The 22,098-nt window shown below is 40.4% G+C and overlaps 1 protein-coding gene across 1 annotated transcript in view; it reads right to left on the bottom strand.

Moving 5' to 3' along the window:
- mtrr (5-methyltetrahydrofolate-homocysteine methyltransferase reductase) overlaps window positions 1-22,098 on the bottom strand; it is a 69,546-nt gene that overhangs the window by 46,801 nt on the left and 647 nt on the right. The window contains exons 2-7 of the mRNA XM_080208256.1: window positions 15,818-15,974; window positions 13,107-13,257; window positions 12,902-13,019; window positions 9,733-10,087; window positions 6,597-6,725; window positions 1,117-1,270 (exon numbers count right to left, since the gene is read on the bottom strand). Of these exons, the coding sequence (XP_080064382.1) occupies window positions 1,117-1,270; window positions 6,597-6,725; window positions 9,733-10,087; window positions 12,902-13,019; window positions 13,107-13,257; window positions 15,818-15,961 (1,051 nt within the window). The 5' untranslated portion in view covers window positions 15,962-15,974. The remainder of the gene's footprint in view (window positions 1-1,116; window positions 1,271-6,596; window positions 6,726-9,732; window positions 10,088-12,901; window positions 13,020-13,106; window positions 13,258-15,817; window positions 15,975-22,098) is intronic.

Below are 22,098 nucleotides of genomic sequence, written 5' to 3'. Positions count from 1 at the left end.
TTTGTAGATAACACAAAAAATGCGGGAAGGCAAGTGATGAGGCTGACGAGTTTACAGAGAGATATAGACAGGTGGACAAAAACAGGTAGATGGAATATAGGCAAATGTGAAGTTATGCACTTTGGTAGGAAGAATTAAGGAGCTGAATATTATTTAAATAGATAAAGATGCAGAAAGCTGCAGCACAGAGGGTTTGTGGATCCTCATGCATAAATCACAAAAAAACTAGCATGCAAGTTCAGCAGGTAATATGGAAAATAAATGGAATGTTGGCCTTCGTCGCAAAGGGAACGGAGTATAAATTTAGGGAAGTCTTGGTAAAACTGTACAAGGCACTAGCTAGAGCACACTCAGAATACGATGAACAGTTCTGGTCTTCTAATTTAAAGGAGGATCTACTGGCGTCGGAGGCAGCCCAGAAGCGATTCATTAGATTGATCCAGAGTATGGAGGGATTTTCTTATGAGGAGAGGTTGAGTAATTTGGGCTTGTACTCATTGGAATTTAGTACAATGAGGTGACATTACTGGTACATATTGGATTCTTAGCATCTACCCTGTAAAACCCCTTAAGAGGTTGTTTTCTCTTATGGGAGAGTCTAGGACCAGCGAACGTATCTCAGACTAAGGGTCACCTATTTAAGACAGATGAGGAGGAATTTCTTCTTTCAGGATAATGACTCTGTGGAATTATTTACTGTAGAGGTTGGATCATTAAGTATGTTCAATGCTGAGACACACAGATTTTTAATTTTTGATTTCTTTAATGATTATGAGGATAAAGCAAGAATGTGGAGTTGAAGATCATATCAGATCAGTCTTGATCTCATTGAACTGCAGACCAGATTAGATAGGAGCAGAAGTAGGTCGTTCAGCCTTTGTCTTATGGTCTCTTAACAAAAGAAAATGTCTCAACTCAGTCTGTTAAATAAGATCTTTGTAATTATTACCTTTTCATGCTTGCTATCTCCTCTTCACTTCCATAGCAGAGGCTTCAGCCATCTTAACTTTACTCACTGGAATTAATTTCTTAAATTTTTTACTTCTTCACTTTACTGTGTTATGATTTTAACTACACAATAGGCCAAATAGATCTTGAAGCACTACTTTCAGATACCTTTTTTCTTATTGTTCGGTCTGATGCTTATTTCAACAACATGGTCTCTCTTGTCTGCAAGCCCAAGTCTCTGAATCAGTTCTTCCACTTCACTCCTACTATTTGGACATATAATGCTGAAAGCATCTCCAGGCTCATAGGTCATTGATGTTTTCTGCAAAATAATTATTTTACAACTTTTATGATCCACAGATTACTTGAATAATGTTATTTCCCACAATCAAGGTGATGGGAGAGGAAGTAGTTTGCCAAAAGTTTCAAGTAACCCAGTCAAAATTATACATTTTCATTTGTGATATCTGCAATTTAAATAGCCTATGCAATTTTTAAAAGTATGCAATCAATTTCTACATTGTATCTTGCACTTCTGTACTGATGTTAAAAATCACTCATTCATGACATCTGATGTAAAGAGTTAATAATTTGCAGCTAATCAAAAGGTAAAGCATCACAACACAATGAAGCCACAATCCTATTGGTCACAATGGTCTCCTAACAACACCATTAAAACTGAGAAGAAAGATTCAATAAAAAGATGACGAAATTTTGTGAAAGTACTATGAAACAAAAGTGGAAGCAGATAGTTACTCTAACAGTAATAAATTTATCCCTGGTACTTGAACTACTTTGATTTGTTACAACCCCCAAACTATTACCTATTTTAGCTGCTGAATCACATCTTAGCATGTAGTACTTGCAACCATAACAGTAGAGCCAGGTCTAATATTTTGATCTATATGAATAGATAGCGTACAGACACTTTAGATGGTGTGGTATGGGGCTAGCAATCTAGAGATTGTGCGCTCAATTCCACACGAGAATTGGAATTAATTAAATCAGGTGATTTGGGGTTAGCACCAGATAAAATAACCATGAAAACTGAGGTTTACTGAGGTGCTTGGAAAGGGAATTCACTATCCTTTATGGTTTGGTCTGCATATTTTTGCAGTCCCACATTTCATTTATTCATGATATCAAGACACTACATATATAACTTTTAATGTGCAATGAGCTGTTGGCTATTTCCAAACAATCATATACAATTCACTTTTATAATAGCCTCTGCATAAAAGTGCCTCACTCAACCAGGTTGATTTCTGAAATAATACCAAAATTATGTATACAACCATTGTAAACATTTTGCCAACTGCAAAGTTTCAAATGACATCAATGACTGATTTATCTATTTTATATTATTCAATATGCAATGACGTTAGTCATAAATCATAAAAAAGCCAGAGCATATTAGGCCACCATGTGACTTTTTATGCCTGTGCCAGATCTTTGTACAGAAATCCATTTAATACAATCTTTCTGCTCTTCCTCCATTGCTTTGTATTTGATTTCTCTACAAGTATTTACTCAATTCCCTTTTGACTGTTGCTGTTGATTCTGCTTCGCCCATGTTTTCTTTAACTCCATGGGACATTTAGTATACACCTGAGCTTTGGTTTAAAGTCTCCTTCAAAGGCTACACCTCAGATAATGCAACAATCCCTCAAATTGTATTCAAGCATTAAGTTCTGTACTAAAACTATGAGAATTCACTCTCAAAGTACAGCGGAGAAAGAATAAATTGAGCATAGTGATCTCCAAACCGGTTTCCTTAATGCGTGTCCAGCAAAGCAAGATATTCCATTAGAAGTTCAACCCATAACCTCTGACCAGAACCAACAGTGGGCAAAACTAGCACACCAATGAAGGTAAAATTGCCATAGTCCCAGATGACAGGCTATTTTCCTCCTTGAGCAGGAGAGCTGACTAGTGGTGATTTTAACCCAGGATCACCATACCTCAGTGAGGGGCAAGGTTGAAAAGACGAGCCTCCCTGAGTAACCTCAGCCGGTACAGGAATTGAAACCACACGGCAGGCGTCGCTCTACATCACAAACCAACCGTCCAGCCAAGTGCAATAATACCGCACACAGTGGCAACCTTACAAACCAGAGTATATAATGTTAATTTAGAAAGGAAAAAAAAGAGGAATCCCACACCCTGATCATTAAAAATGTTATCATGCCATTAAATTCAGTACACTGTGCCTATAAATTACAACTATGCCAGAGCAATTCACCAGGAAATTCAAGCAGATGCTGTTTAGTGGGCTCACTGCTGGGTGACACAGCCTCTGGACTGATGTTCTCCGAACCCGCTAGCCTCTTCCCCACTGCCAGGGATGTTTCACACCAACAGCATTTACAACAGCTCTGCAGAGAGCTGGCAGCCTGACACCCCTGGAGTGAAGGAAAGGCTAATCAAGGTTCCTGCCGCACCCCCTCCACCCATCCTCTCTCCTCCCCCCCCCCCACCCCACTCGCCCACCCACCCTGGGGAGGTTGGGGATAAGGGGTTGCTACCAGGGCAGTGGCAGCTTGACCCCCCCCAGCACTGCCCACCAGCATCAGGCAGTGCCAAGCGGATAGCATCCCGCTCCCGCTCTGTAGAGGGATCAGTGACACAGAGAGGGAGGGAAGGAGGAACTCAGTGATTGGGGCTGGCCTGCACATACTGGGGAGGGGGAGGGGGGGGGGGGTCAACTGCGATCAGGAGATGGCAGTACGATCTACTATGCATGTGCCAATCTCTGCCCTGACAGATCAACGCATGTGCAGTGGCCTGCTCAGCACTACGTTGCCAGCCTCTCCAATAAGGTTAGGCCTCACCCCTGATTTTTCATGCAAATCATGCTAGTGATCACAGCATTGCTCAGAGTGTAGGAGATTCATTTTGAAACTCCCGCTGGAAAAACCAGTGGGATTTACTCAGTTTTCATGCAAATGACAATTTTTTTTGGAAGAACTGTCCCCTCAATCTACACACTACATGAGCCAAACCCGAAACAAATACCTTGGAAAGGAATCAGCTCAGAGACATTTGCCAATGCTACTCTAACTTGCTCCCAAGAGGTGAGCAACTGTATTGTGACCCATTATCTTATTTCACTGTCTTTTCACTGGAACAAAACTAATGGTAGAAGAAAGAACTTCACATCTACATGGCTCCAGGATCTCCTAAAACTCTTCAAGGTAAATTAGTTACTGTTGTAATATCGGAAATGCAGCCAATTTGCGTACAGCAAAGGGTCCTACAAACAGCAATGGCATACAACATCAGATGTGGTAGCAATGTTTCTTAAAAGTGTCTTCAAGGTAGTCACGGTGGAGTAGTGTTGAAATAGCAGCTTAGGCTATATTTAGTGCAATATGCTGGTTTGATCTAAGACCATTTTTCAAACAAAAACCATCTGTCAACAGCAACAGCTGATTGGGAGTAAGCAGTAATAAACATATGAGCACCACTTAAACCTCCAGTTTTGAAATAACTTTTGAAACATTATTGGGAGACTTCCTGGAGCAGTTTACCAAGACTTGAGACAATTTCTCTCACTTACAGAAACCAAAATATGTAACTTCTCTGTACCTCTTCCAGCACTACATGAGAACCTGTGTGGTTTCTTCTAAGATATTTGAACTATTTGGAAGCATGCTGTGTGTCAACCAACAAAAGCCATACTTAGCAAAGATGAGTATGTGCTGAACACGTGGAGCACTCCACAATACTTCTAAACCAGCCTTTGAATACGAACCCTGCAATTGTTCATTTTAGCACCTTCAAGTTCAAATAACGGTTTTAAAAAACAATTAGACTTTCAAACAGGCACATCTTAATTAGTAGAAAACCCAATTAGTGTATTCCGTGAAGAACATGTTATTTTGAAAAAATATTTTGGAGTCGACTGTGGCATTCTATGAAGATGAGCGAGTACAAAGTTTAGAGCAAAGGGTCTAGGTGTGAACGTGAAGTGCATAGGACTGAGCTGGATGTTCTACAGGTAAATTAGACAGAGGTAGAAATGTGCACTACAAGATAAAGGTTTGTTGCTTTCAATTGCTAAATTTCAAAGTGAAGTTAAACAGAGTTCACAACGAGGAAAAGATCATAAATAAACAAGTTAAATTTATCAAATTTTATTTTACCTGCAAGTGGTAGCCATAAGGGGAACATAAAAGATTTTTTATTCTGGGAAAGGTAAATTTCAAAAAAGGAGAAGGACAATGGGAAAAGATGAATGAGGGAGACATTTTTAAAAGAGGTTGGGAGTTGAGTTAGGGATGCCCATGTAAGACATTCCTGGAGTGTGCTCTGTTTCCAGGAGAGCAGCTAACAGCAATAAAGTGAAGGAATTTTTGGCCTACCCAGAAGCGTCGGTCTATTTTTGTCAGAAAGAAGGGGTTGCTTTATGTTTGAGGTGTTCCACAGCAGAGTAGGAGTGCTACAGAAGCCTTGAGACAACTTTTCCCTACAGCAATAGTGGGGTCATATTACTGGAAGTGTTTTTTTGTATAAAGATTAAATATCTACGGGGACTGTTGCCAAAAGGAATTTTTATTTGCAAGTCTAATCAAGTAGGAACCATTTGGTGAGATATTCTGAGAGACAAATTTTAACTGTGTAAATGTAAGCTTGTGTGTTTAAATTTTGTTAAAAAATGTTTTAATTTTAAATCTCCAAAAGTGTTGCTGGAATTTGTGGCTCCTGATTCCAAAACACACATCTTCTCATAGTAAAACAAAATAGAAAATAGTTGCAACAGTTTGCTAAGTTTCCCCATAGCGAGGGGGATTGAATATAAAAGTAGAGAGGTCTTGCTGCAGCTGTATAGGGCATTGGTGAGGCCGCAGCTGGAGTACTGTGTGCAGTTTTGGGCGCCGCACCTGCGCAAGGATATTTTGGCCCTGGAGGGAGTGCAGAGGAGGTTTACTAGGCTGATACCGGAGTTGAGGGGATTGAGCTATGAGGAGAGGCTGAATAAACTAGGCTTGTACTCGTTAGAGTTTAGAAGAATGAGGGGAGATCTCATTGAGACGTATAAGATGATGAATGGGATGGATAGGATAGAGGTGGAGAGACTCTTCCCGCTCAAAAAAGACAGTAGGACTAGGGGGCACAGCCTCAAGATAAAGGGGAGGCGGTTTAGAACGGAGTTGAGGAGGAACTTCTTCACTCAAAGGGTGGTGAATCTCTGGAATTCTCTGCCCGTTGAAGTGGTGGAGGCTGCCTCGCTAAATATTTTTAAGAAGCGGGTTGATGGGTTCTTGATAAGAGAGGGGATTAAGGGTTATGGGGAGAGGGCGGGAAAGTGGAACTGAGCCACAACAGATCAGCCATGATCTTATTGAATGGCGGGGCAGGCTCGAAGGGCTAGATGGCCTACTCCTGCTCCTATTTCTTATGTTCTTATGTTTCGGTTTGCATGGCACTGGCCACCTGCTGGATCATAACAATGATTTTACCTTTTCATCAAAATAACCTCAATCCGTCAAAATAATTTTGGTTAAAATGAATCTTCACTTGAGGAATAGTACAAGCTGCATCACATTCGCTGGTGGCACAACATTTTATATCTCATGTTCAACACCACATACACAATGTTTCATCTCTGGTGGAAACGCCAAAACTAAATTAGCAGGGAGACTTACTGAAATATCAAGTTCCAAAAATAGGGCAGTTTTCACTGCATCCTCCCGAGTTAGAGAAATTGCTTTAGCCACGGGAACCTGAAACACCATAAAGTTTGACGCCAAGGAAAAGCAATCTTGTTGGGAGACCTGAGGATTAAACAGTGGGGAAAGGAATTTAGAAAAAGAACATATTAAATAATTCCAGACTATGTAGAGCTTGTAGAATTGAACTTTGTGTCACAATCTGAAGAGACAGAATTGAGGTCTTTAAAATATTAAACAATGATCTTGGATTGGTGTCCATAATAAATAACTGAAAACAAAACCAAAGATTCAACCCTTTTCTAAAGAGAGCAAAGCTGTGAAAGCAATATAAAAGAGACAATTAAAGTTAATTAACCCCTTTTTAAAGAATCAATTACATATTTAGTTAACAATGAAACTGAAAGTATAATTTATTAAACTAATACTGATTTTAAAGATTGTTAAAATGCAGCTAGAATTAATAGCACAATTTGAGTGTCAAATCACCAAAGCAAGACGCCAAGGTGCCAGTGTTATATACATCCTGGAATGGCTTGGCAGAGGGTTCAATTTAACTCACTTAAATCTGGAAAACAATAACGTGTCTATTCTAAAATAAAGTGCCTATTCTAAACTTGAGGTGTGCTCCTGGAGCTTCACTGGAACATTACAGAAGACCAAGGACAAAGAAGTTAGCATGAGAGCAAGGTGGAGAATGCTTTCTAAATACTGACACAACACAAAAAACACTGTCACCTTTTAGAGTCCTAATTATTCATATACAGATCTTTCATATTGATGTTTATTCTCTACAATTGTAAGTTTATTTTCTAACATAGATAAACAATGTTAATTTCATCAGGAAAGCTATGTCCTTTCATCTAGCTGAAGAAAGTTTTCTTTTCCTAGCATTATCCAATTTGTTCCCACATCAGACTTCTTTCCTGTTACACTCATCCATCCACTCCACTCCTGATGCAACAGACTGATTTGTATTCACTGCAATTTACTCTGCAAGTATTCCATTCATCCTGCATGCTTCTGTCTATCCTATTCTAGTCCTTTTAAATACCTTCCTCCCCTTCTGACATGAATCTAAAACCAAAACTCAACTACGCTACTACAATTTTCCTTTCTAATGCTGATCGCAACTACTAAATGTTAGTTGTTACATATCATGTCTGGTGTTAGCCCTCATGTTGGATTCAACACAGAATAAAAACTATATTTTCCCAACTTTACATTCCAATTTATTCACAGTGATTTGAAGTTATCAACTTAACAATTTAGTTTTCAGTATAAACTTCCACGTCTCTCTTGTTCAACGTTCTGCTATATACCACAGGTTCTCAATTTTTTTTTGCTTCCAACACCCCACTCCAATATTTTAGAAATTCCACAGACACCTTATCATCATTGTACCAGACCATAAGTATTTTTACTGCACAAAACTGTCATAAACGTTCACATTTAATCTGAAACTTGTTGCTGCTGTTGAAAAGTAATAGCTCCAAGGAAGGACATGCACATCAGGCTCACTGCTCATCAAGGCCTGATCATGCCACCATTGTAAGATTGGTAGAGATATGGTGAAGCGAAGTTTACTAACTTCTGTGTGACTGTCATTAAGGATTGTCAGTGGGGCTGCTGGTGTTTTTGGCAGTACTGACTCTCGCTTCTTCTTTGGACAGTTAATATCAAGCCAGGTGGACCTTGCCAAAGAAATCAACAAAGAACATTTAGGCCTGCACAGGCTTAAGTACTGTGCAGGCCAAAAATGATACTTCCTGTGCTGATGCCTTACCTTCCAACCTCAAGTCAAAGAAACTTAATCCAAAAGGTTATAATCTCCAGATAGTAAAGTGTCTGTGCAATGGAGACAAGTGAGCCAATGTTGAATTACTTGAAACCTTCACTTGGAGTTCAACCCTACTTGAGAACCCCAGATCTATCTTAAACCCCAGTAACTGAGTTTTCCCTCTGCCTACTCAATCTACAATATTGCCAAACTGTGAGACTAAAATAATTAAACCTAGGCCTGGACTCAACCCAGTTTCCTCTGCACCTCTATTGAAATTCACCTCTTTATTCTATATTGTCTATATCTTTCCGAGGAAAGAATTGTTTCCTTCTAAATTCACCTCCCTGATTTACATGGTTGGTCCAGGTCTTCCAGTCAGCAGCATTCCGACCCAGTGATACCACCTATTTACAGTCAGGATTTCTGATCTCTGCTGAAGCAGAAATGGACCAGTGAAGCCAATCAAATGGCAGACTGGCAAGCATAGGAGAGTCAGAGGAAGGAGAGGACAAAGCCCTTTTTAAAATAATAACTGTTCCACCTTCAGGTATATTTTTAAAAAGGTCTCAATTCTTTTAACGAATGGGTGGGTGGTGAGCGAGTGATCCAGGTGACGGAGAGGAGGAGGGGTCAGAAATGGTGTTCAGTTGAATTACCTTGGATAAATCATGCAATTAGAACAGATATCAAACTGTGTAACATTTTCAGGAAAACTCAGGTAAGCCTTGGGCATCTGGCCCAAATCTCTGACCGGAATTGAATGTCAGGTTTGTGGAGAGTCCTGGTCAGTGGAACTAGTCCATAGGAAGTTTAAATTTCCTGGTCATTTTCAGCATGTGCACACATCAAGACTTCTGCAGATCACAGACACACATCCCATCGCCAACAAGCCAGAGACTGAAAGATTTGGACCATTATATAGTCAAATCTCCATTACACCAGCAACAATTTATTTTCCACCCTTGCCTGACTTGATCCAGATTCTATTCTGAATCTACTGCCATTTATGTACAGCTGGCTTCCATTAACTTATTATTTGTTCCATTTTTTCTATTCTGCTATTATTTTCTTTGCGATTATATCTTGCAGCACTGACTTCTGTTATCAGTGAGTCCTACACAGTTTCAGAACATCTCTCTTTTCAGTAGTCATTTTCCCTTGTCAAAGTTTATGGGTTTTGGAAAGTCCATAGCTTTACCCATTGTATGTATTCCTTCAGAAACTTATTGTTACTGCTAAATTCAACAGCAATTACCTGCACAGTTTATTTGACATTCTTAATGATGTTAACAAACAGAAAGAAAAACATTTAAAAGTGAATGGCCTTACCTGTTCTGTGCTTTGCTGAAATTTCACATTTAGATACTCCACTGGCAGTGTAGGGATATTCAGAGCAGCTTCTGACAGGGGTGGTTCAGATTTTACCCAGTTTGGTACTAGACAATGTTCTTGTGGTCCTGCTACTATACCATTCTGTTCAACGTTTTCAGATGAAATAACTGAGTTTTCAGCCTCTGTTGGTGCATCTGCTTCTATTCTCAATAAATCAAAATCAGCCAATGAACCATCATTTGTATCGAACATTTTCTCCACATGACCATTGACCCCCTCTTCCTTCTTCTGGCACACATCCTTCAAGGCATCCCAAAGACCTTCAATCCAAGGTTCAACCACCAACTCCAAACTAAAAGCAAAGATATTTTTTCAAACAAAGTATGACATATTAAAGCTTTCTAAACCATACAGGTTTAGATACAAACTTTCTTTGCAAGCAATTTACATACAAACGAGGAAGGAGTAGACCATTCGATCCCTCATTCCCCATTCAATAAAATCATGGCTGTGCCAAATGCAGCCTCAACTCCACATTCTGTCTACCTCCCAATAACCTTTGATTTCCTTATTAGTTAAGAGTCAATGCTCTAATAAATTTTAAAAGCAAACAATTTACAAGTTATAGATCATTCCTAAACATTTACAACCAAGCATGCAACCTCTTTCTAAATCTGCCTGGAGACAAACCTATGTGACCTACTTATTACAGAGACTGAAATGCAAAATTAAAACTGAGTCAAAGTCAGCTGCAACTTTCAACACAAAGAAGGTGACAACTGGTCATGTTGCTGCTCAAACTCTGAGACAAGCAAACAGAAATGTTTGGGGGAGGAGACAAAGCAGGAGTTGCCATGGCAGATAGAAGAAAATGCCTGTTTGTGTTAACAACTAAAGGAGAGAGCTGGTGAGGACAGAAACTAAAATAGTGAAAAGTTAAAGACCACAGAATTACCACAGAGCACATGGCAATTGGAGACCCACGTGATTATGCTCAAAGGGAACTTTGCTTAAAAAAGACACAAAGATTTATGCTGTGAAGCAGGGAGAAGAGATCCTATTGGCACTGAAAGGAGCTCTGTACTTTAACTACAAGATTACATACTTACGGGGAATGTGATGCGATGCATAAACATAGGATGGGGTTTTCCATCATGTCAGGAACTTGCTAGGAAATACCTTTTCTATAGCTGAATGTAGTAGTTACTATTAAGCAATGTTTAGTCTGTGTTGAGTCTTAAACATGAAATCTTGTTTTGTTTTGAGTCACTCACAAGAGAAATACATAATTCTTAAAAAGTTATCAGTCTCTATGCTGATCATAACTATATTATATAGAGCAAAATAAAGACTGGGATATATACACAGGATGAAGGAGAAGCTGAGATATCATGAGAAAACAAAGTTTTTAAAACTACTTTTTTAAAGCCTAGTATTAATCATAGTAGAGACACTCAAACATTTTACATTTTTTGACAGCAGATGGTTGCTTAGCAGCAGTTATTACTCAGATCACCATTTCAACCAGGCCTACATTTTTATAGGATTTGTGGCAGTAACATTAAAACAGAAAAGAAATTCCTGCCATATCAACTGATTTCAACGGCTGGTAGCTTTATGTGGGGGTGCAGTGGAGGGTGCAAGCACAGCCAATAGTGGAGCAGTGAATGACACCCCACAATTTCAGTATTAATTTGTCTATACAATAACCCTGAAATTGCAAATTCAGAGGTGGTAATGACACCAATTCATCCTGCTAATTCTAGGCCAATATTTTCCTATTTGTCTACAGTAATATTTGAATATAGTGTATAATTGGCATGTTTCAAAGTGACTCTTAGATATGACTTCTTTCAGTTTGCAAAGCACAGTATCAAGTGAAAATATAGTTTAAAAACATCGATCAGATGTCAGTTTGTCATCTTTTGAGTACAGAGAAAAGCTGTAGAGCAGGGTGGTTCAAATTGGTGACAAGTGTTTCTGTTCTTTCTGACCAGTAGCAAATGTGTTATTTGAAAATAAAAAAACTGATTACTAGATCACCTATAATTGCACTTTATCACTATAAATGATGTGCTATAGTATCAGCCTAACCTTTACGTTCATTATTATATTTAAACTCTATTTTAACCTAATCATCATGACGGTGATTTGGAGTGCCTAGTTATATAGGGATGAAACATGGACTTCGAGAAAAGCAGGCATCCAAAGACTTTGTGAAACGTGGATGGAGTGGGTCAGATGCAGAGACCACAAGAGCAATAAGAATGTTCTCAAAATAATGGGGCAGGAAACATTGTTAATGAATGTTATAAAAAAGGCAACAAGGTTGGGCTAGCCATATTCTTAGATGTGACAACTTGCTGAACAAGGTGACAGAAAGCAATTTAAAGGTGTAGACCAAGAGAAAGAGAATGATGTTAGACAACTTGAAATTAATACAAAGTTTCTACAAGCAACTGAAGATGAAAGCAGATCACTACAACTAACTCAAGCCTGCAGAGGAACAACTTCCTATTGTATAGTCTACAGGTGACAGCCTGTGAATTCTACTTTTATATAAGTGGTTGACCTAGTTATTGGTTTAATAGGTAGGCTACAAAAAAATCTTCCAGATCACCAGGGGCATTTTCTACTCTAACCATGAATGAGAAATAATAGTTCTATAAAATGCCAACTCCAACAGTACACTATCCTTTTGCTCAATTCTTATTTTCTATTATCCACAGTTCACATGCTTTAGACTGCTAAGTGAGCTGCCTCTAGGTTTGCTCCAGTGCTGCCGAGTCAGTGGCAAGTGGCCGCACAGAAATAGCCCTGAAAGAACAACTTCCTCCCGACTCTACTACTTTGTGGAAACTTGTACAGCAAAATAATACAGATTAGAAACAACATGGGCAGAGTGGGAAAAATCAAACCCATACTAACTTGTTTAAAAATACACTCAGGCAAGCATACCAATTACAGTTTACCATAGGATACAAATAGGCAGCTGAAAACAATTTCTTTGGCAAATAGGTAAAAAGAATAATTCACGTAATTTTTCAATGGCTTCTTCTCATTTGTGAAATATTTTCCCCAAAATACCATTCTGAACATGGTATCAGTAAAATATTAATGTAAGGCCACAGATAAAAAAAAGTAAAAGTTTTATTGCTAAACTCACCCAACAGCATCATCTGCGTATCCAGTTGTGTAGAAGTGCTTTGCACCAAGCTGTTGAAAACGCTTATCAATTATCTTTCCACCATTGGCAAATGAAGAATAATTGGAATTACCAAGAGCTAAAAAGAATAAATTATTTAAAATGAGTACCATAAATTATAGCTACTATTTCTGACATTACTTGTAGAATTCAGAACATTTATTACCTAATACTGCATATTTTATGTGTGAATAGTGGTCAGCTGGCAAATTGCTATTAAGTTCTTCTGCAAATTTAATCGCCGTTTCTGGTAGTTCCCCACAACCAGTCGTAGAAGCAACTATAACAACTGGAGCATGTTCTTTTTTCAGGTTGGACTGAAATAATAAGACAAGAGAAAGTGAACTTCTTCAAACATCAACAATCTGTTGCTTCTACCAATCTCAGATGAAGAACTTTTCAAAAGGATTCAACAACTAACAAAAAAATTAATTAAATGAAAACCATAACCCAAAGTCTCCTTAAGTTACATTGGCATGCTGGCAGTGTGTAACAGGTGGGTAATAGGACAACAGACACCCACAATTTACTGGAGCAGTCCATGTCCACATGCAGCAAGACCTGGGCAACATTAAGGCTTAAACTGAGAGTGAAAAGCAACATTCATGCTACACAAGTGACAGGCGATGGCCATCTCCAGTTTAAGGATTTAACCAGTTGCCCTTGACATTTAATGGCATTATAATTACCAAGTCTCCCACCGTGAAGGAGTTGGGGGCTACCCCACTGACCAGAAAAATCAACTGGACCGGCCATTTTAATACTGGCTACAAGAGGAAGCGGAGGCTAGGGATTCTACAGCAAATAACTCAGCTCTCGTCTTTCCAAAGCTTCTGAATCATCTACAAGACAAGTCGGGGTGCAATGGAGTATTATCCATTTGTCTACATACATGCAGCTCCAACAACATTCAAGAAGTTCCACACTATCCAGAACAAAGCAGCCCACTTGATTAGCACATATTCACCACCTTAACCATTCATTCCCACCATCACCAACGATGCCCTGCATCAACACACCAAGGCTCCTTCCACAGCATCTTTCAAACCCACAATCTTTACCACCTAGAAGGACAAGGCAGCAGGTGCATTGTAGCACCACCAAGTCCCAACTCCAAGCCACACACCATTCCTTCACTGTTCCTGGATCAAAATCATAGAATTATACAATCATAGAAACCTACAGTGCAGGAGGGGGTCTTTGGTGTATTGACTCTGCACTGACAACAATCCCACCCAGGCCCTATCCCCATAAGCCCACATATTTACCCTGCTGATCCCCCTAACCTATGCATCCCAGAACACTAAGGGGCAATTTAGCATGGCCAATGCACCTAACCCACACGTCTTTGGACTGTGGGAAGAAACCAGAGCACCGAGAGAAAACCCACACAGACACGAGGAGAACATGCAAACACCACACAGACAGTGACCCAAGCCGGAAATTGAACCCAGGTCTCTGGAGCTGAGAGGCAGCAGTGCTAACTACTCTGCCACACTTCCTGGAACTCCTATCCTATCAGTAGTGTGGGTGTAGCTACACCACATGGACTGCAACAGTTCAGGATGGAAGATCTACACCACATTTTTAGGGGCAATGTACACTGGCTTAGCCAGTGACATCCACATCCCATGAAGAAATAAATTTTAAAACATTATGACTCAAAATATGTATGTTTTTAAAACTGTGCAAGTTCAACACATTTGTATACCCACTGGGGAGTCACACTCAAAGTGACATCAGGTCAGAGAATCAGAGATTGGTATTGTACAATAGGTTTTATGTCCTAGCCCAAAGGTGTCAGCATCCACCTTTAGCCGAGCTAAACAACACTCTCCTCTTCTCCTTCCCACATCAACAAGAAAACAAAAACAAAACCTAAGAGGAGAGATGTAAAATGAGAGTAATTTTACTGTCCAAGACCATAAGAAGCTACAATGGGGTTGTGAAAGTAGCCCAGTCCATCATGCAAATCAGCCTCCCATCCATTGACTCTGTCCACATTTTCTGCTGCCTCGGAAAAGCAGTCAACATAATCAAGGACCCCACGCACCCTAGACTTATTATCCTCCTTCTTCTTCCATCAGATAAAAGATGCAAAATTCTGAGGTCACATACCACCTGACTCAAGAACGGTTTCTTCCCTGCTGCTGTCAGACTTAACATATTAAGTTGGCCTTTCTCTACACTCTAGCAATGATTGTAACACTGCATTCTGCACCCTCTTCTTTCCTTATGTACAGTGTGCTTTGTATAGCGCACAAGAAATAATACTTTTCACTGACTACTAATATATGTAACAATAAATTGAATTGATTTAAGTAATTGCTATGAAGTTCATCTCTATAGTTTTTAAATTATATCTTTGAAATGCATGTCCAACATTCAGATATGAAATCAACCATCAGCCTTGGCTCAGCAAGAGTCAGTAGACAATACAATCCAAAACTGCTCGATTTGAACAAATAGTCTAGGCTAATGTTTCAGCAATAGCACTGAAGGAATACTGCACTGTCAGAGGTGCTATCTTAAATAGGAGTCATTAAACCAATGCCTTAACAAATAATCCATTGCACTTTTCAAAGGTGAGTTCTCCCTATTTCATTTTCCTGAACTCTATTCACAAATGGATTAGCATTAAGCTGCCAGATATCTGTGGGACAATAAGCTAAAATGTTGACTACTATTTCCCTACATTGCAACACTGATTGCAATCCAGAAGTACTTCAATGTATTTTCCATCACACTCAAATGCGAGGTAACTCGCATGAGTGTAAGTGACATCAAAGCAACAGGCACAAGAATATATCACCGCATGGGAGACACATACAATTCATCATATGCATTGTCTGGGACCAAGGATTATTTCCCAGTTACCTCTTTCACTTGGCTCACACAGCATACATCAGTTATAAATCCTTTTGCGTCTGCTTCCTCAGCAATTTCTTCAGCAATCGCTTTTGCTTGGCCACATTGTGAGGCATAAAGCAACAGAATACGACGTTTGGTTCCTAAAGACATCCTCCGGCACCAACTGCATAAATCAAAAATTTTGGTCAGTCACCATGTGCAATGTCAATAGATGTCATTAGCTCAATTTTGGGTTTATAAAGTGCCTTTTATGACTGCAGGACATCCCAAAACACTTGCACATTCAATTAGTTTTGAAGCGTAATCCCTAATGTAGGATGTAATCCCTGCTGTAATGTAGGAAATGTAGCACCAGTTTTCACACAGATCTTAAACAGCAATTAGATAAATTATCTGATAACAGAGGGGTGGTGGCTTAGTGGTATTATCTCTAGACTACTAATCCAGAAACTCAGCTAATGTTCTGAGGACTTGGGTTCAAATCACACCATGGTAGATGGTGGAATTTGAACTCAATATAAAAATCTGGAATTAAGAATGTATTGATGACCATGTCAATTGTCAGAAAAACCCATCTGGTTCACTAATATCCTCTAAGGAAGGAAATCTGCCATCCTTACCTGTCTGGCCTATATGTGACTCCAGAACCACAGCAATGCGATTGACTCAATTACCCTCTGAAATGGCAGAGCAAGACACTCAGTTCAAGGGCAATTAAGGGGGGGCTATGAATGCTAGCCAGCCAGTGACATCCATATCCCATGGATAAATCAAAAAAATTGTTCTTAGCCAGGCAACTGCTCAGACTTATAATTCGCTTGTCTCTGTCACCTCCTCCAACCCAACAACCTTCCAAAATTGGTACTTCTTGAATTTTGGTCACATGGGAATTACTGGAGTTTCAACTATTCCACTACTGGTAACTTTGCCTTCAGCTGCCTGGGTCCTTGACTGTGGAATTCCTTTGCCAACTCTCTCCCCTTTTCTTCCTTATGATGATCCTTAAAATGTGCATCTTTAACCAAAGTTTTGGTCACCCAATCTAATATCTCCTCCTAGCTCTGCAATATGTCTTGTTTGACATTGTTTGTGATCACCTTGATATCCAATTCTGAATATCATTTACAAAGAGGATAACCAAATATGGGCTCAGAAAGGTGCTTTGGGGTATGCTGCTTAAGACTGGTCTCCAGTTTCAAGCTTCCCCAATCATTGTGACCTTTTGTTGCTGTTTGGTAAGAAGTGTTCTTTATCCATTAAACAATCTAGATTGTTCAGTAGCTTTGTGTACAAAACATGGTCAAAAGTACTGGAAAAATTTAAAATAGCCAGATTTGCGAAAACACGATTATCAATGTTATAGATCAGATGGCAGGTGGTAAGGATCATTGACATTCTGTTGATTTAGTTTTATCAATGAGGATACAATCTAAGGAGATCCAAAGATGCCAAAAGACAGTACCGGCCCAAGCTAGAATCTGGCTAGCCACACCGACCCTTGCCGACAATAAGAACATAAGAACATAAGAAATAGGAGCAGGAGTAGGCCATCCAGCCCTTCGAGCCTGCCCCGCCATTCAATAAGATCATGGCTGATCTGTTGTAGCTCAGTTCCACTTTCCCGCCCTCTCCCCATAACCCTTAATCCCCTCTCTTATCAAGAACCCATCAACCCGCTTCTTAAAAATATTTAGCGAGGCAGCCTCCACCACTTCAACGGGCAGAGAATTCCAGAGATTCACCACCCTTTGAGTGAAGAAGTTCCTCCTCAACTCCGTTCTAAACCGCCTCCCCTTTATCTTGAGGCTGTGCCCCCTAGTCCTACTGTCTTTTTTGAGCGGGAAGAGTCTCTCCACCTCTATCCTATCCATCCCATTCATCATCTTATACGTCTCAATGAGATCTCCCCTCATTCTTCTAAACTCTAACGAGTACAAGCCTAGTTTATTCAGCCTCTCCTCATAGCTCAACCCCCTCAACTCCGGTATCAGCCTAGTAAACCTCCTCTGCACTCCCTCCAGGGCCAAAATATCCTTGCGCAGGTGCGGCGCCCAAAACTGCACACAGTACTCCAGCTGCGGCCTCACCAATGCCCTATACAGCTGCAGCAAGACCTCCCTACTTTTATATTCAATCCCCCTCGCTATGAAGGCCAGCATCCCATTTGCCTTCCTGACCACCTGCTGCACCTGCAAGCTGGGTTTTTGCGACTCATGCACAAGGACCCCGAGGTCCCTCTGCACCGTCGCCTGCTGCAGTTTTTCGCCACGTAAGTAATAGTCCTTCCTACCATTCTTCCTACCAAAGTGGACCACCTCACACTTGCCAACATTAAATTCCATTTGCCATTTCCTGGCCCATTCGCCCAGCCTATCTAGATCCTTCTGCAGACTCTCCACACCCTCCGCACAATTTGCCTTTCCCCCAATCTTGGTGTCATCAGCAAATTTCGACACCCTGCACTCGGTTCCCTCCTCCAGATCATCTATATAAATGGTAAATAGCTGAGGCCCCAGCACCGACCCCTGGGGCACCCCACTAGTCACCAACCGCCAATCCGAATAGCACCCACTGACCCCCACTCTCTGCCTCCTATTTGACAACCAATCCTCTATCCACGCTAACACCCCACCCCCAACTCCATGTCCCCTGACCTTCTGCAATAACCTCTTGTGAGGTACCTTGTCAAACGCCTTCTGAAAATCCAGAAAGACCACATCCACCAGCTCTCCTCTATCCACTGCCCTAGACACATCCTCATAGAACTCCAGTAAATTTGTCAGACACGACTTCCCTTTAATGAAACCGTGTTGCGTCCGCCCTATCAAGCAATTCCCTTCAAGATGCCTCGCAATTTCCTCCTTAATGACGGATTCTAACATTTTACCTACCACAGACGTTAAACTAACCGGCCTATAATTCCCCGCCTTTTGCCTGGCACCCTTCTTAAACAACGGCGTAACATTAGCCGTTTTCCAATCTTCCGGCACTTCCCCGGAATCCAGCGACGTCTGGAAAATAACCACCAAGGCATCCACTATCACCTCCGCCATTTCTTTCAGAACCCTCGGATGCATTCCATCCGGTCCTGGGGACTTGTCCACAATCAGCCCCTCCAGTCTGTCGAGCACCACCTCTCTAGTAACAGTAATGTCATTAAGACCCTCCATTCCTACCACCTTTCCATCGCTAACACCCGGCAAATTATTCACGTCCTCCTCCGTGAAGACAGAAACTGTTTTTCAACTTGTTTAATGAGGTAACCAATATAATTGCTGCATCATCAGCTACGTACTTTCTTACAGCCAGTATCATATATGGATTTTGTTGTTTATCAAGGCAATATATATTTTGGAACCATTCCTGCAAGATATTTTAGTACAGAAAAAACCCATAAGACAATTTTTGACATTTATTTTGTCACAGTGCCTGTCTTTTTTTAAAAACAAAAAGCTTTCACATGCAGTTTTAGTATAAATTTCAGTTTAATACTTGAAAATGCTATCCTGTTAGTTTTATATTTCATTTTTGTCATAACCACAATAAAAATGAACATAAATCTTTAACTGCTTTCACACAGAAGCATTTTATCACCAGGTGATATTATAAGACTAGCTGCTGCTCATGAGAAGATTACAGAGATATAACTCGTGTCGAACATCAAGAAATGCATTTAAGCTGACCTCAACAAACCTGGACCTGTACACTAAGGATATTAAACTGGTAATCTAATAATTACTTCAGCTCAAAAGCATGACATATTATAACATCTCAAATCATTTACACATGCATGCACTTCACACTGGGATTCATTTTGCATTCATCCATATCTTCTGTCATGGTGTAAATGGAGAGCTGAAATTAATCTGGCTGATACTTCACCCCAGTTACACTAAAGAAGCATAAGTATAGCTTATAAATTGTTCACTTTCATATATAGGTAGACTATTCTTTATCTAAAACCCTCAGGGCCAATTGCATTTTGGAGAACTTTGTTTTTCAGATACTATGTTTAAACTTACGTTACAATAGCCCGAACTAACTAAAGGAAATAAAGGAGGGACTGATTGTGGACAAGTCCCCAGGACCGGATGGAATGCATCCAAGGGTTCGGAAAGAAATGGCAGAGGTGATAGTGGATGCGATGCCTTGGTGATTATAATGGCATGGCCTGCAAGACATAACAGGCTACAAGGTGAAGGCATGTATCCCTCTGAGCTCAATGCATTCTACACCTGTTTTGAGCAAGAGGTCAGTGAAAGCACGCCCTCCAACCTGGTTGAACCTGTATCTGAAGTCATAATTCAGATGTCAGAGCAGCTTTCTTGAAGGTCAACACTGAAAGTGACTGGCCCGGATGGGATACCTGGACAAGCACTCAGATCAACTGATCGGGGTATTCACAGACATCTTCAACTCCTCCTTACAACAATCTGAGGTCCCTATCTGCTTCAAGAAGACGACCATCATCCCAATACCCAAGAAAAACCAAGCAGCGTGCCTTAATGACTATCGGCCAGTGGCTCTGACATCCATTGTTATGAAGTGCTTCACAAAAGGTTAGTCATAGCATGAATCAGTTCCAGCTTCCCAAACTACTTGGATCCACTACAGTTTGCCTACCACCACAACAGATCCACAGCAGACACCATCTTCCTGGCCCTGCACTCAACCGTCAGACCTACGTCAGACTCCTATTTATTGACTACAGCTCAGCCTTCAACACTTATTCTAACGAAACACATCTCCAAACTTTATGGCCTGGGCCTCAGCACCTCCCTCTGCGACTGGATCCTGAACTTCCTAACTCACAGACCACAATCAGTAAGGATAAGCAACAACATCTCCTCCACACTCATCCTCAACACCAGTGCTCCATAAGGCTGTGTCCTCAGCCCCCTACTGTACCCCTTATACATCTATGCTTGTGTGGCCAAATTCTCATCTAATTTGATTTTCACATTTGTTGATGATACCATCATAGTGGGTCAGATCTCAAACAATGACGAGAGAGTACAGGAATGAGATAGAGAATCTGGTGAATTAGTGTGGCAACAATAATTTCTCCCTCAATGTCAACAAAACGAAGGAGATTGTCATTGACCTCAGGAAGCTTAAAAGAGAACATGCCCCTGCCTACATCAATGGGGACGAAATAGAAAGGGTCAAGAGCTTCAAGTTTTTCAGTGTCCAGATGACCAACAAGCTGGTCTGGTCCTCCATGCCAACACTATAGTTAAGAAAGCCTAGCAATGCCTCTACTTTCTCAGAAGACTAAAGAAATTTGGCATGTCAGCTAAGACTCTCACCAACTTTTACAGATGCACCATTGAAAGAATTAGTTGTGATTGTATCACAGCTTAGTATAGCTCCTGTTCTGCGCAAGACAGCAAGAACGACAAAAGGTTGTGAATGTAGCCCAATCCATCACACAAACCAGCCTCCCATCCAATCATTCTGTCAACAATTCCCCGCTGCCTCAGCGAAGCAGCCAGCGTAAGGACTCCACACTCCCCAGAAACTCTGTCTTCCACCAACTTCTATCGGGAAAAAGATCCAAAAGTCTGAGGTCACATACTAACTGACTCAAAAAGCTTCTTCCCTGCTGCTGTCAGACTTTTGCCTAGACCTGCCTCACATTAAGTTGATTTTTCTCTACTCCCTAGCTATGAGTGTAACTCTAAATTCTGCACTCATTTATTTCTCTATGAACAGTATGCTGTCTGTATAATGTGCAAGAAACAACATTTTCACTATGTTAATACATGTGACAATAACAAATCAAAAGGATATTCTGTCCTTCCAGGTATCTCATTAGCTGACTATATGTTCCAGTAATTTGCAAACACTAGTAAGCAAGATAGGTTGGTAGTTTACTGGATTAGTAGGGGTCTAGCTCCTAATTCATGCAGTATGAGGAACCCACAAGTGCACAAGTACATTTTATTCTTACATTATAATCAGTTCAGAACAAAAAAAACAAGCAACAGTTTCATTTGTCACGAAAATACATAAAGACATTCATGCTGAAACGATCAACAGTTCCAATACAATAATAGCTGGTAATAAATAACCTACAATTGATTAAGATAGTCTACAGTCATGCAGGACTACAATACTGGAAATTCTGCTGTCAAGGCAACTGGATCTATCCAGCTACCATCTCATCCAGGCTATTTGAAATTGATAGGAATTTTTAACTCATATCCAACTCCAAACCCTGGCTCTCTCTACAAATGCTGCCTGAGCTTTCTGCTTTTATTTCGAATCTACAGCACTCACAGCAT

This window comes from Carcharhinus amblyrhynchos, chromosome 2 (genome assembly GCF_965287045.1).
Source record: "Carcharhinus amblyrhynchos chromosome 2, sCarAmb.v2.hapA, whole genome shotgun sequence".
In the NCBI taxonomy this organism is placed as follows: Eukaryota; Metazoa; Chordata; class Chondrichthyes; order Carcharhiniformes; family Carcharhinidae; genus Carcharhinus; species Carcharhinus amblyrhynchos.
This window is presented reverse-complemented; position numbering and strand designations above follow the sequence as displayed.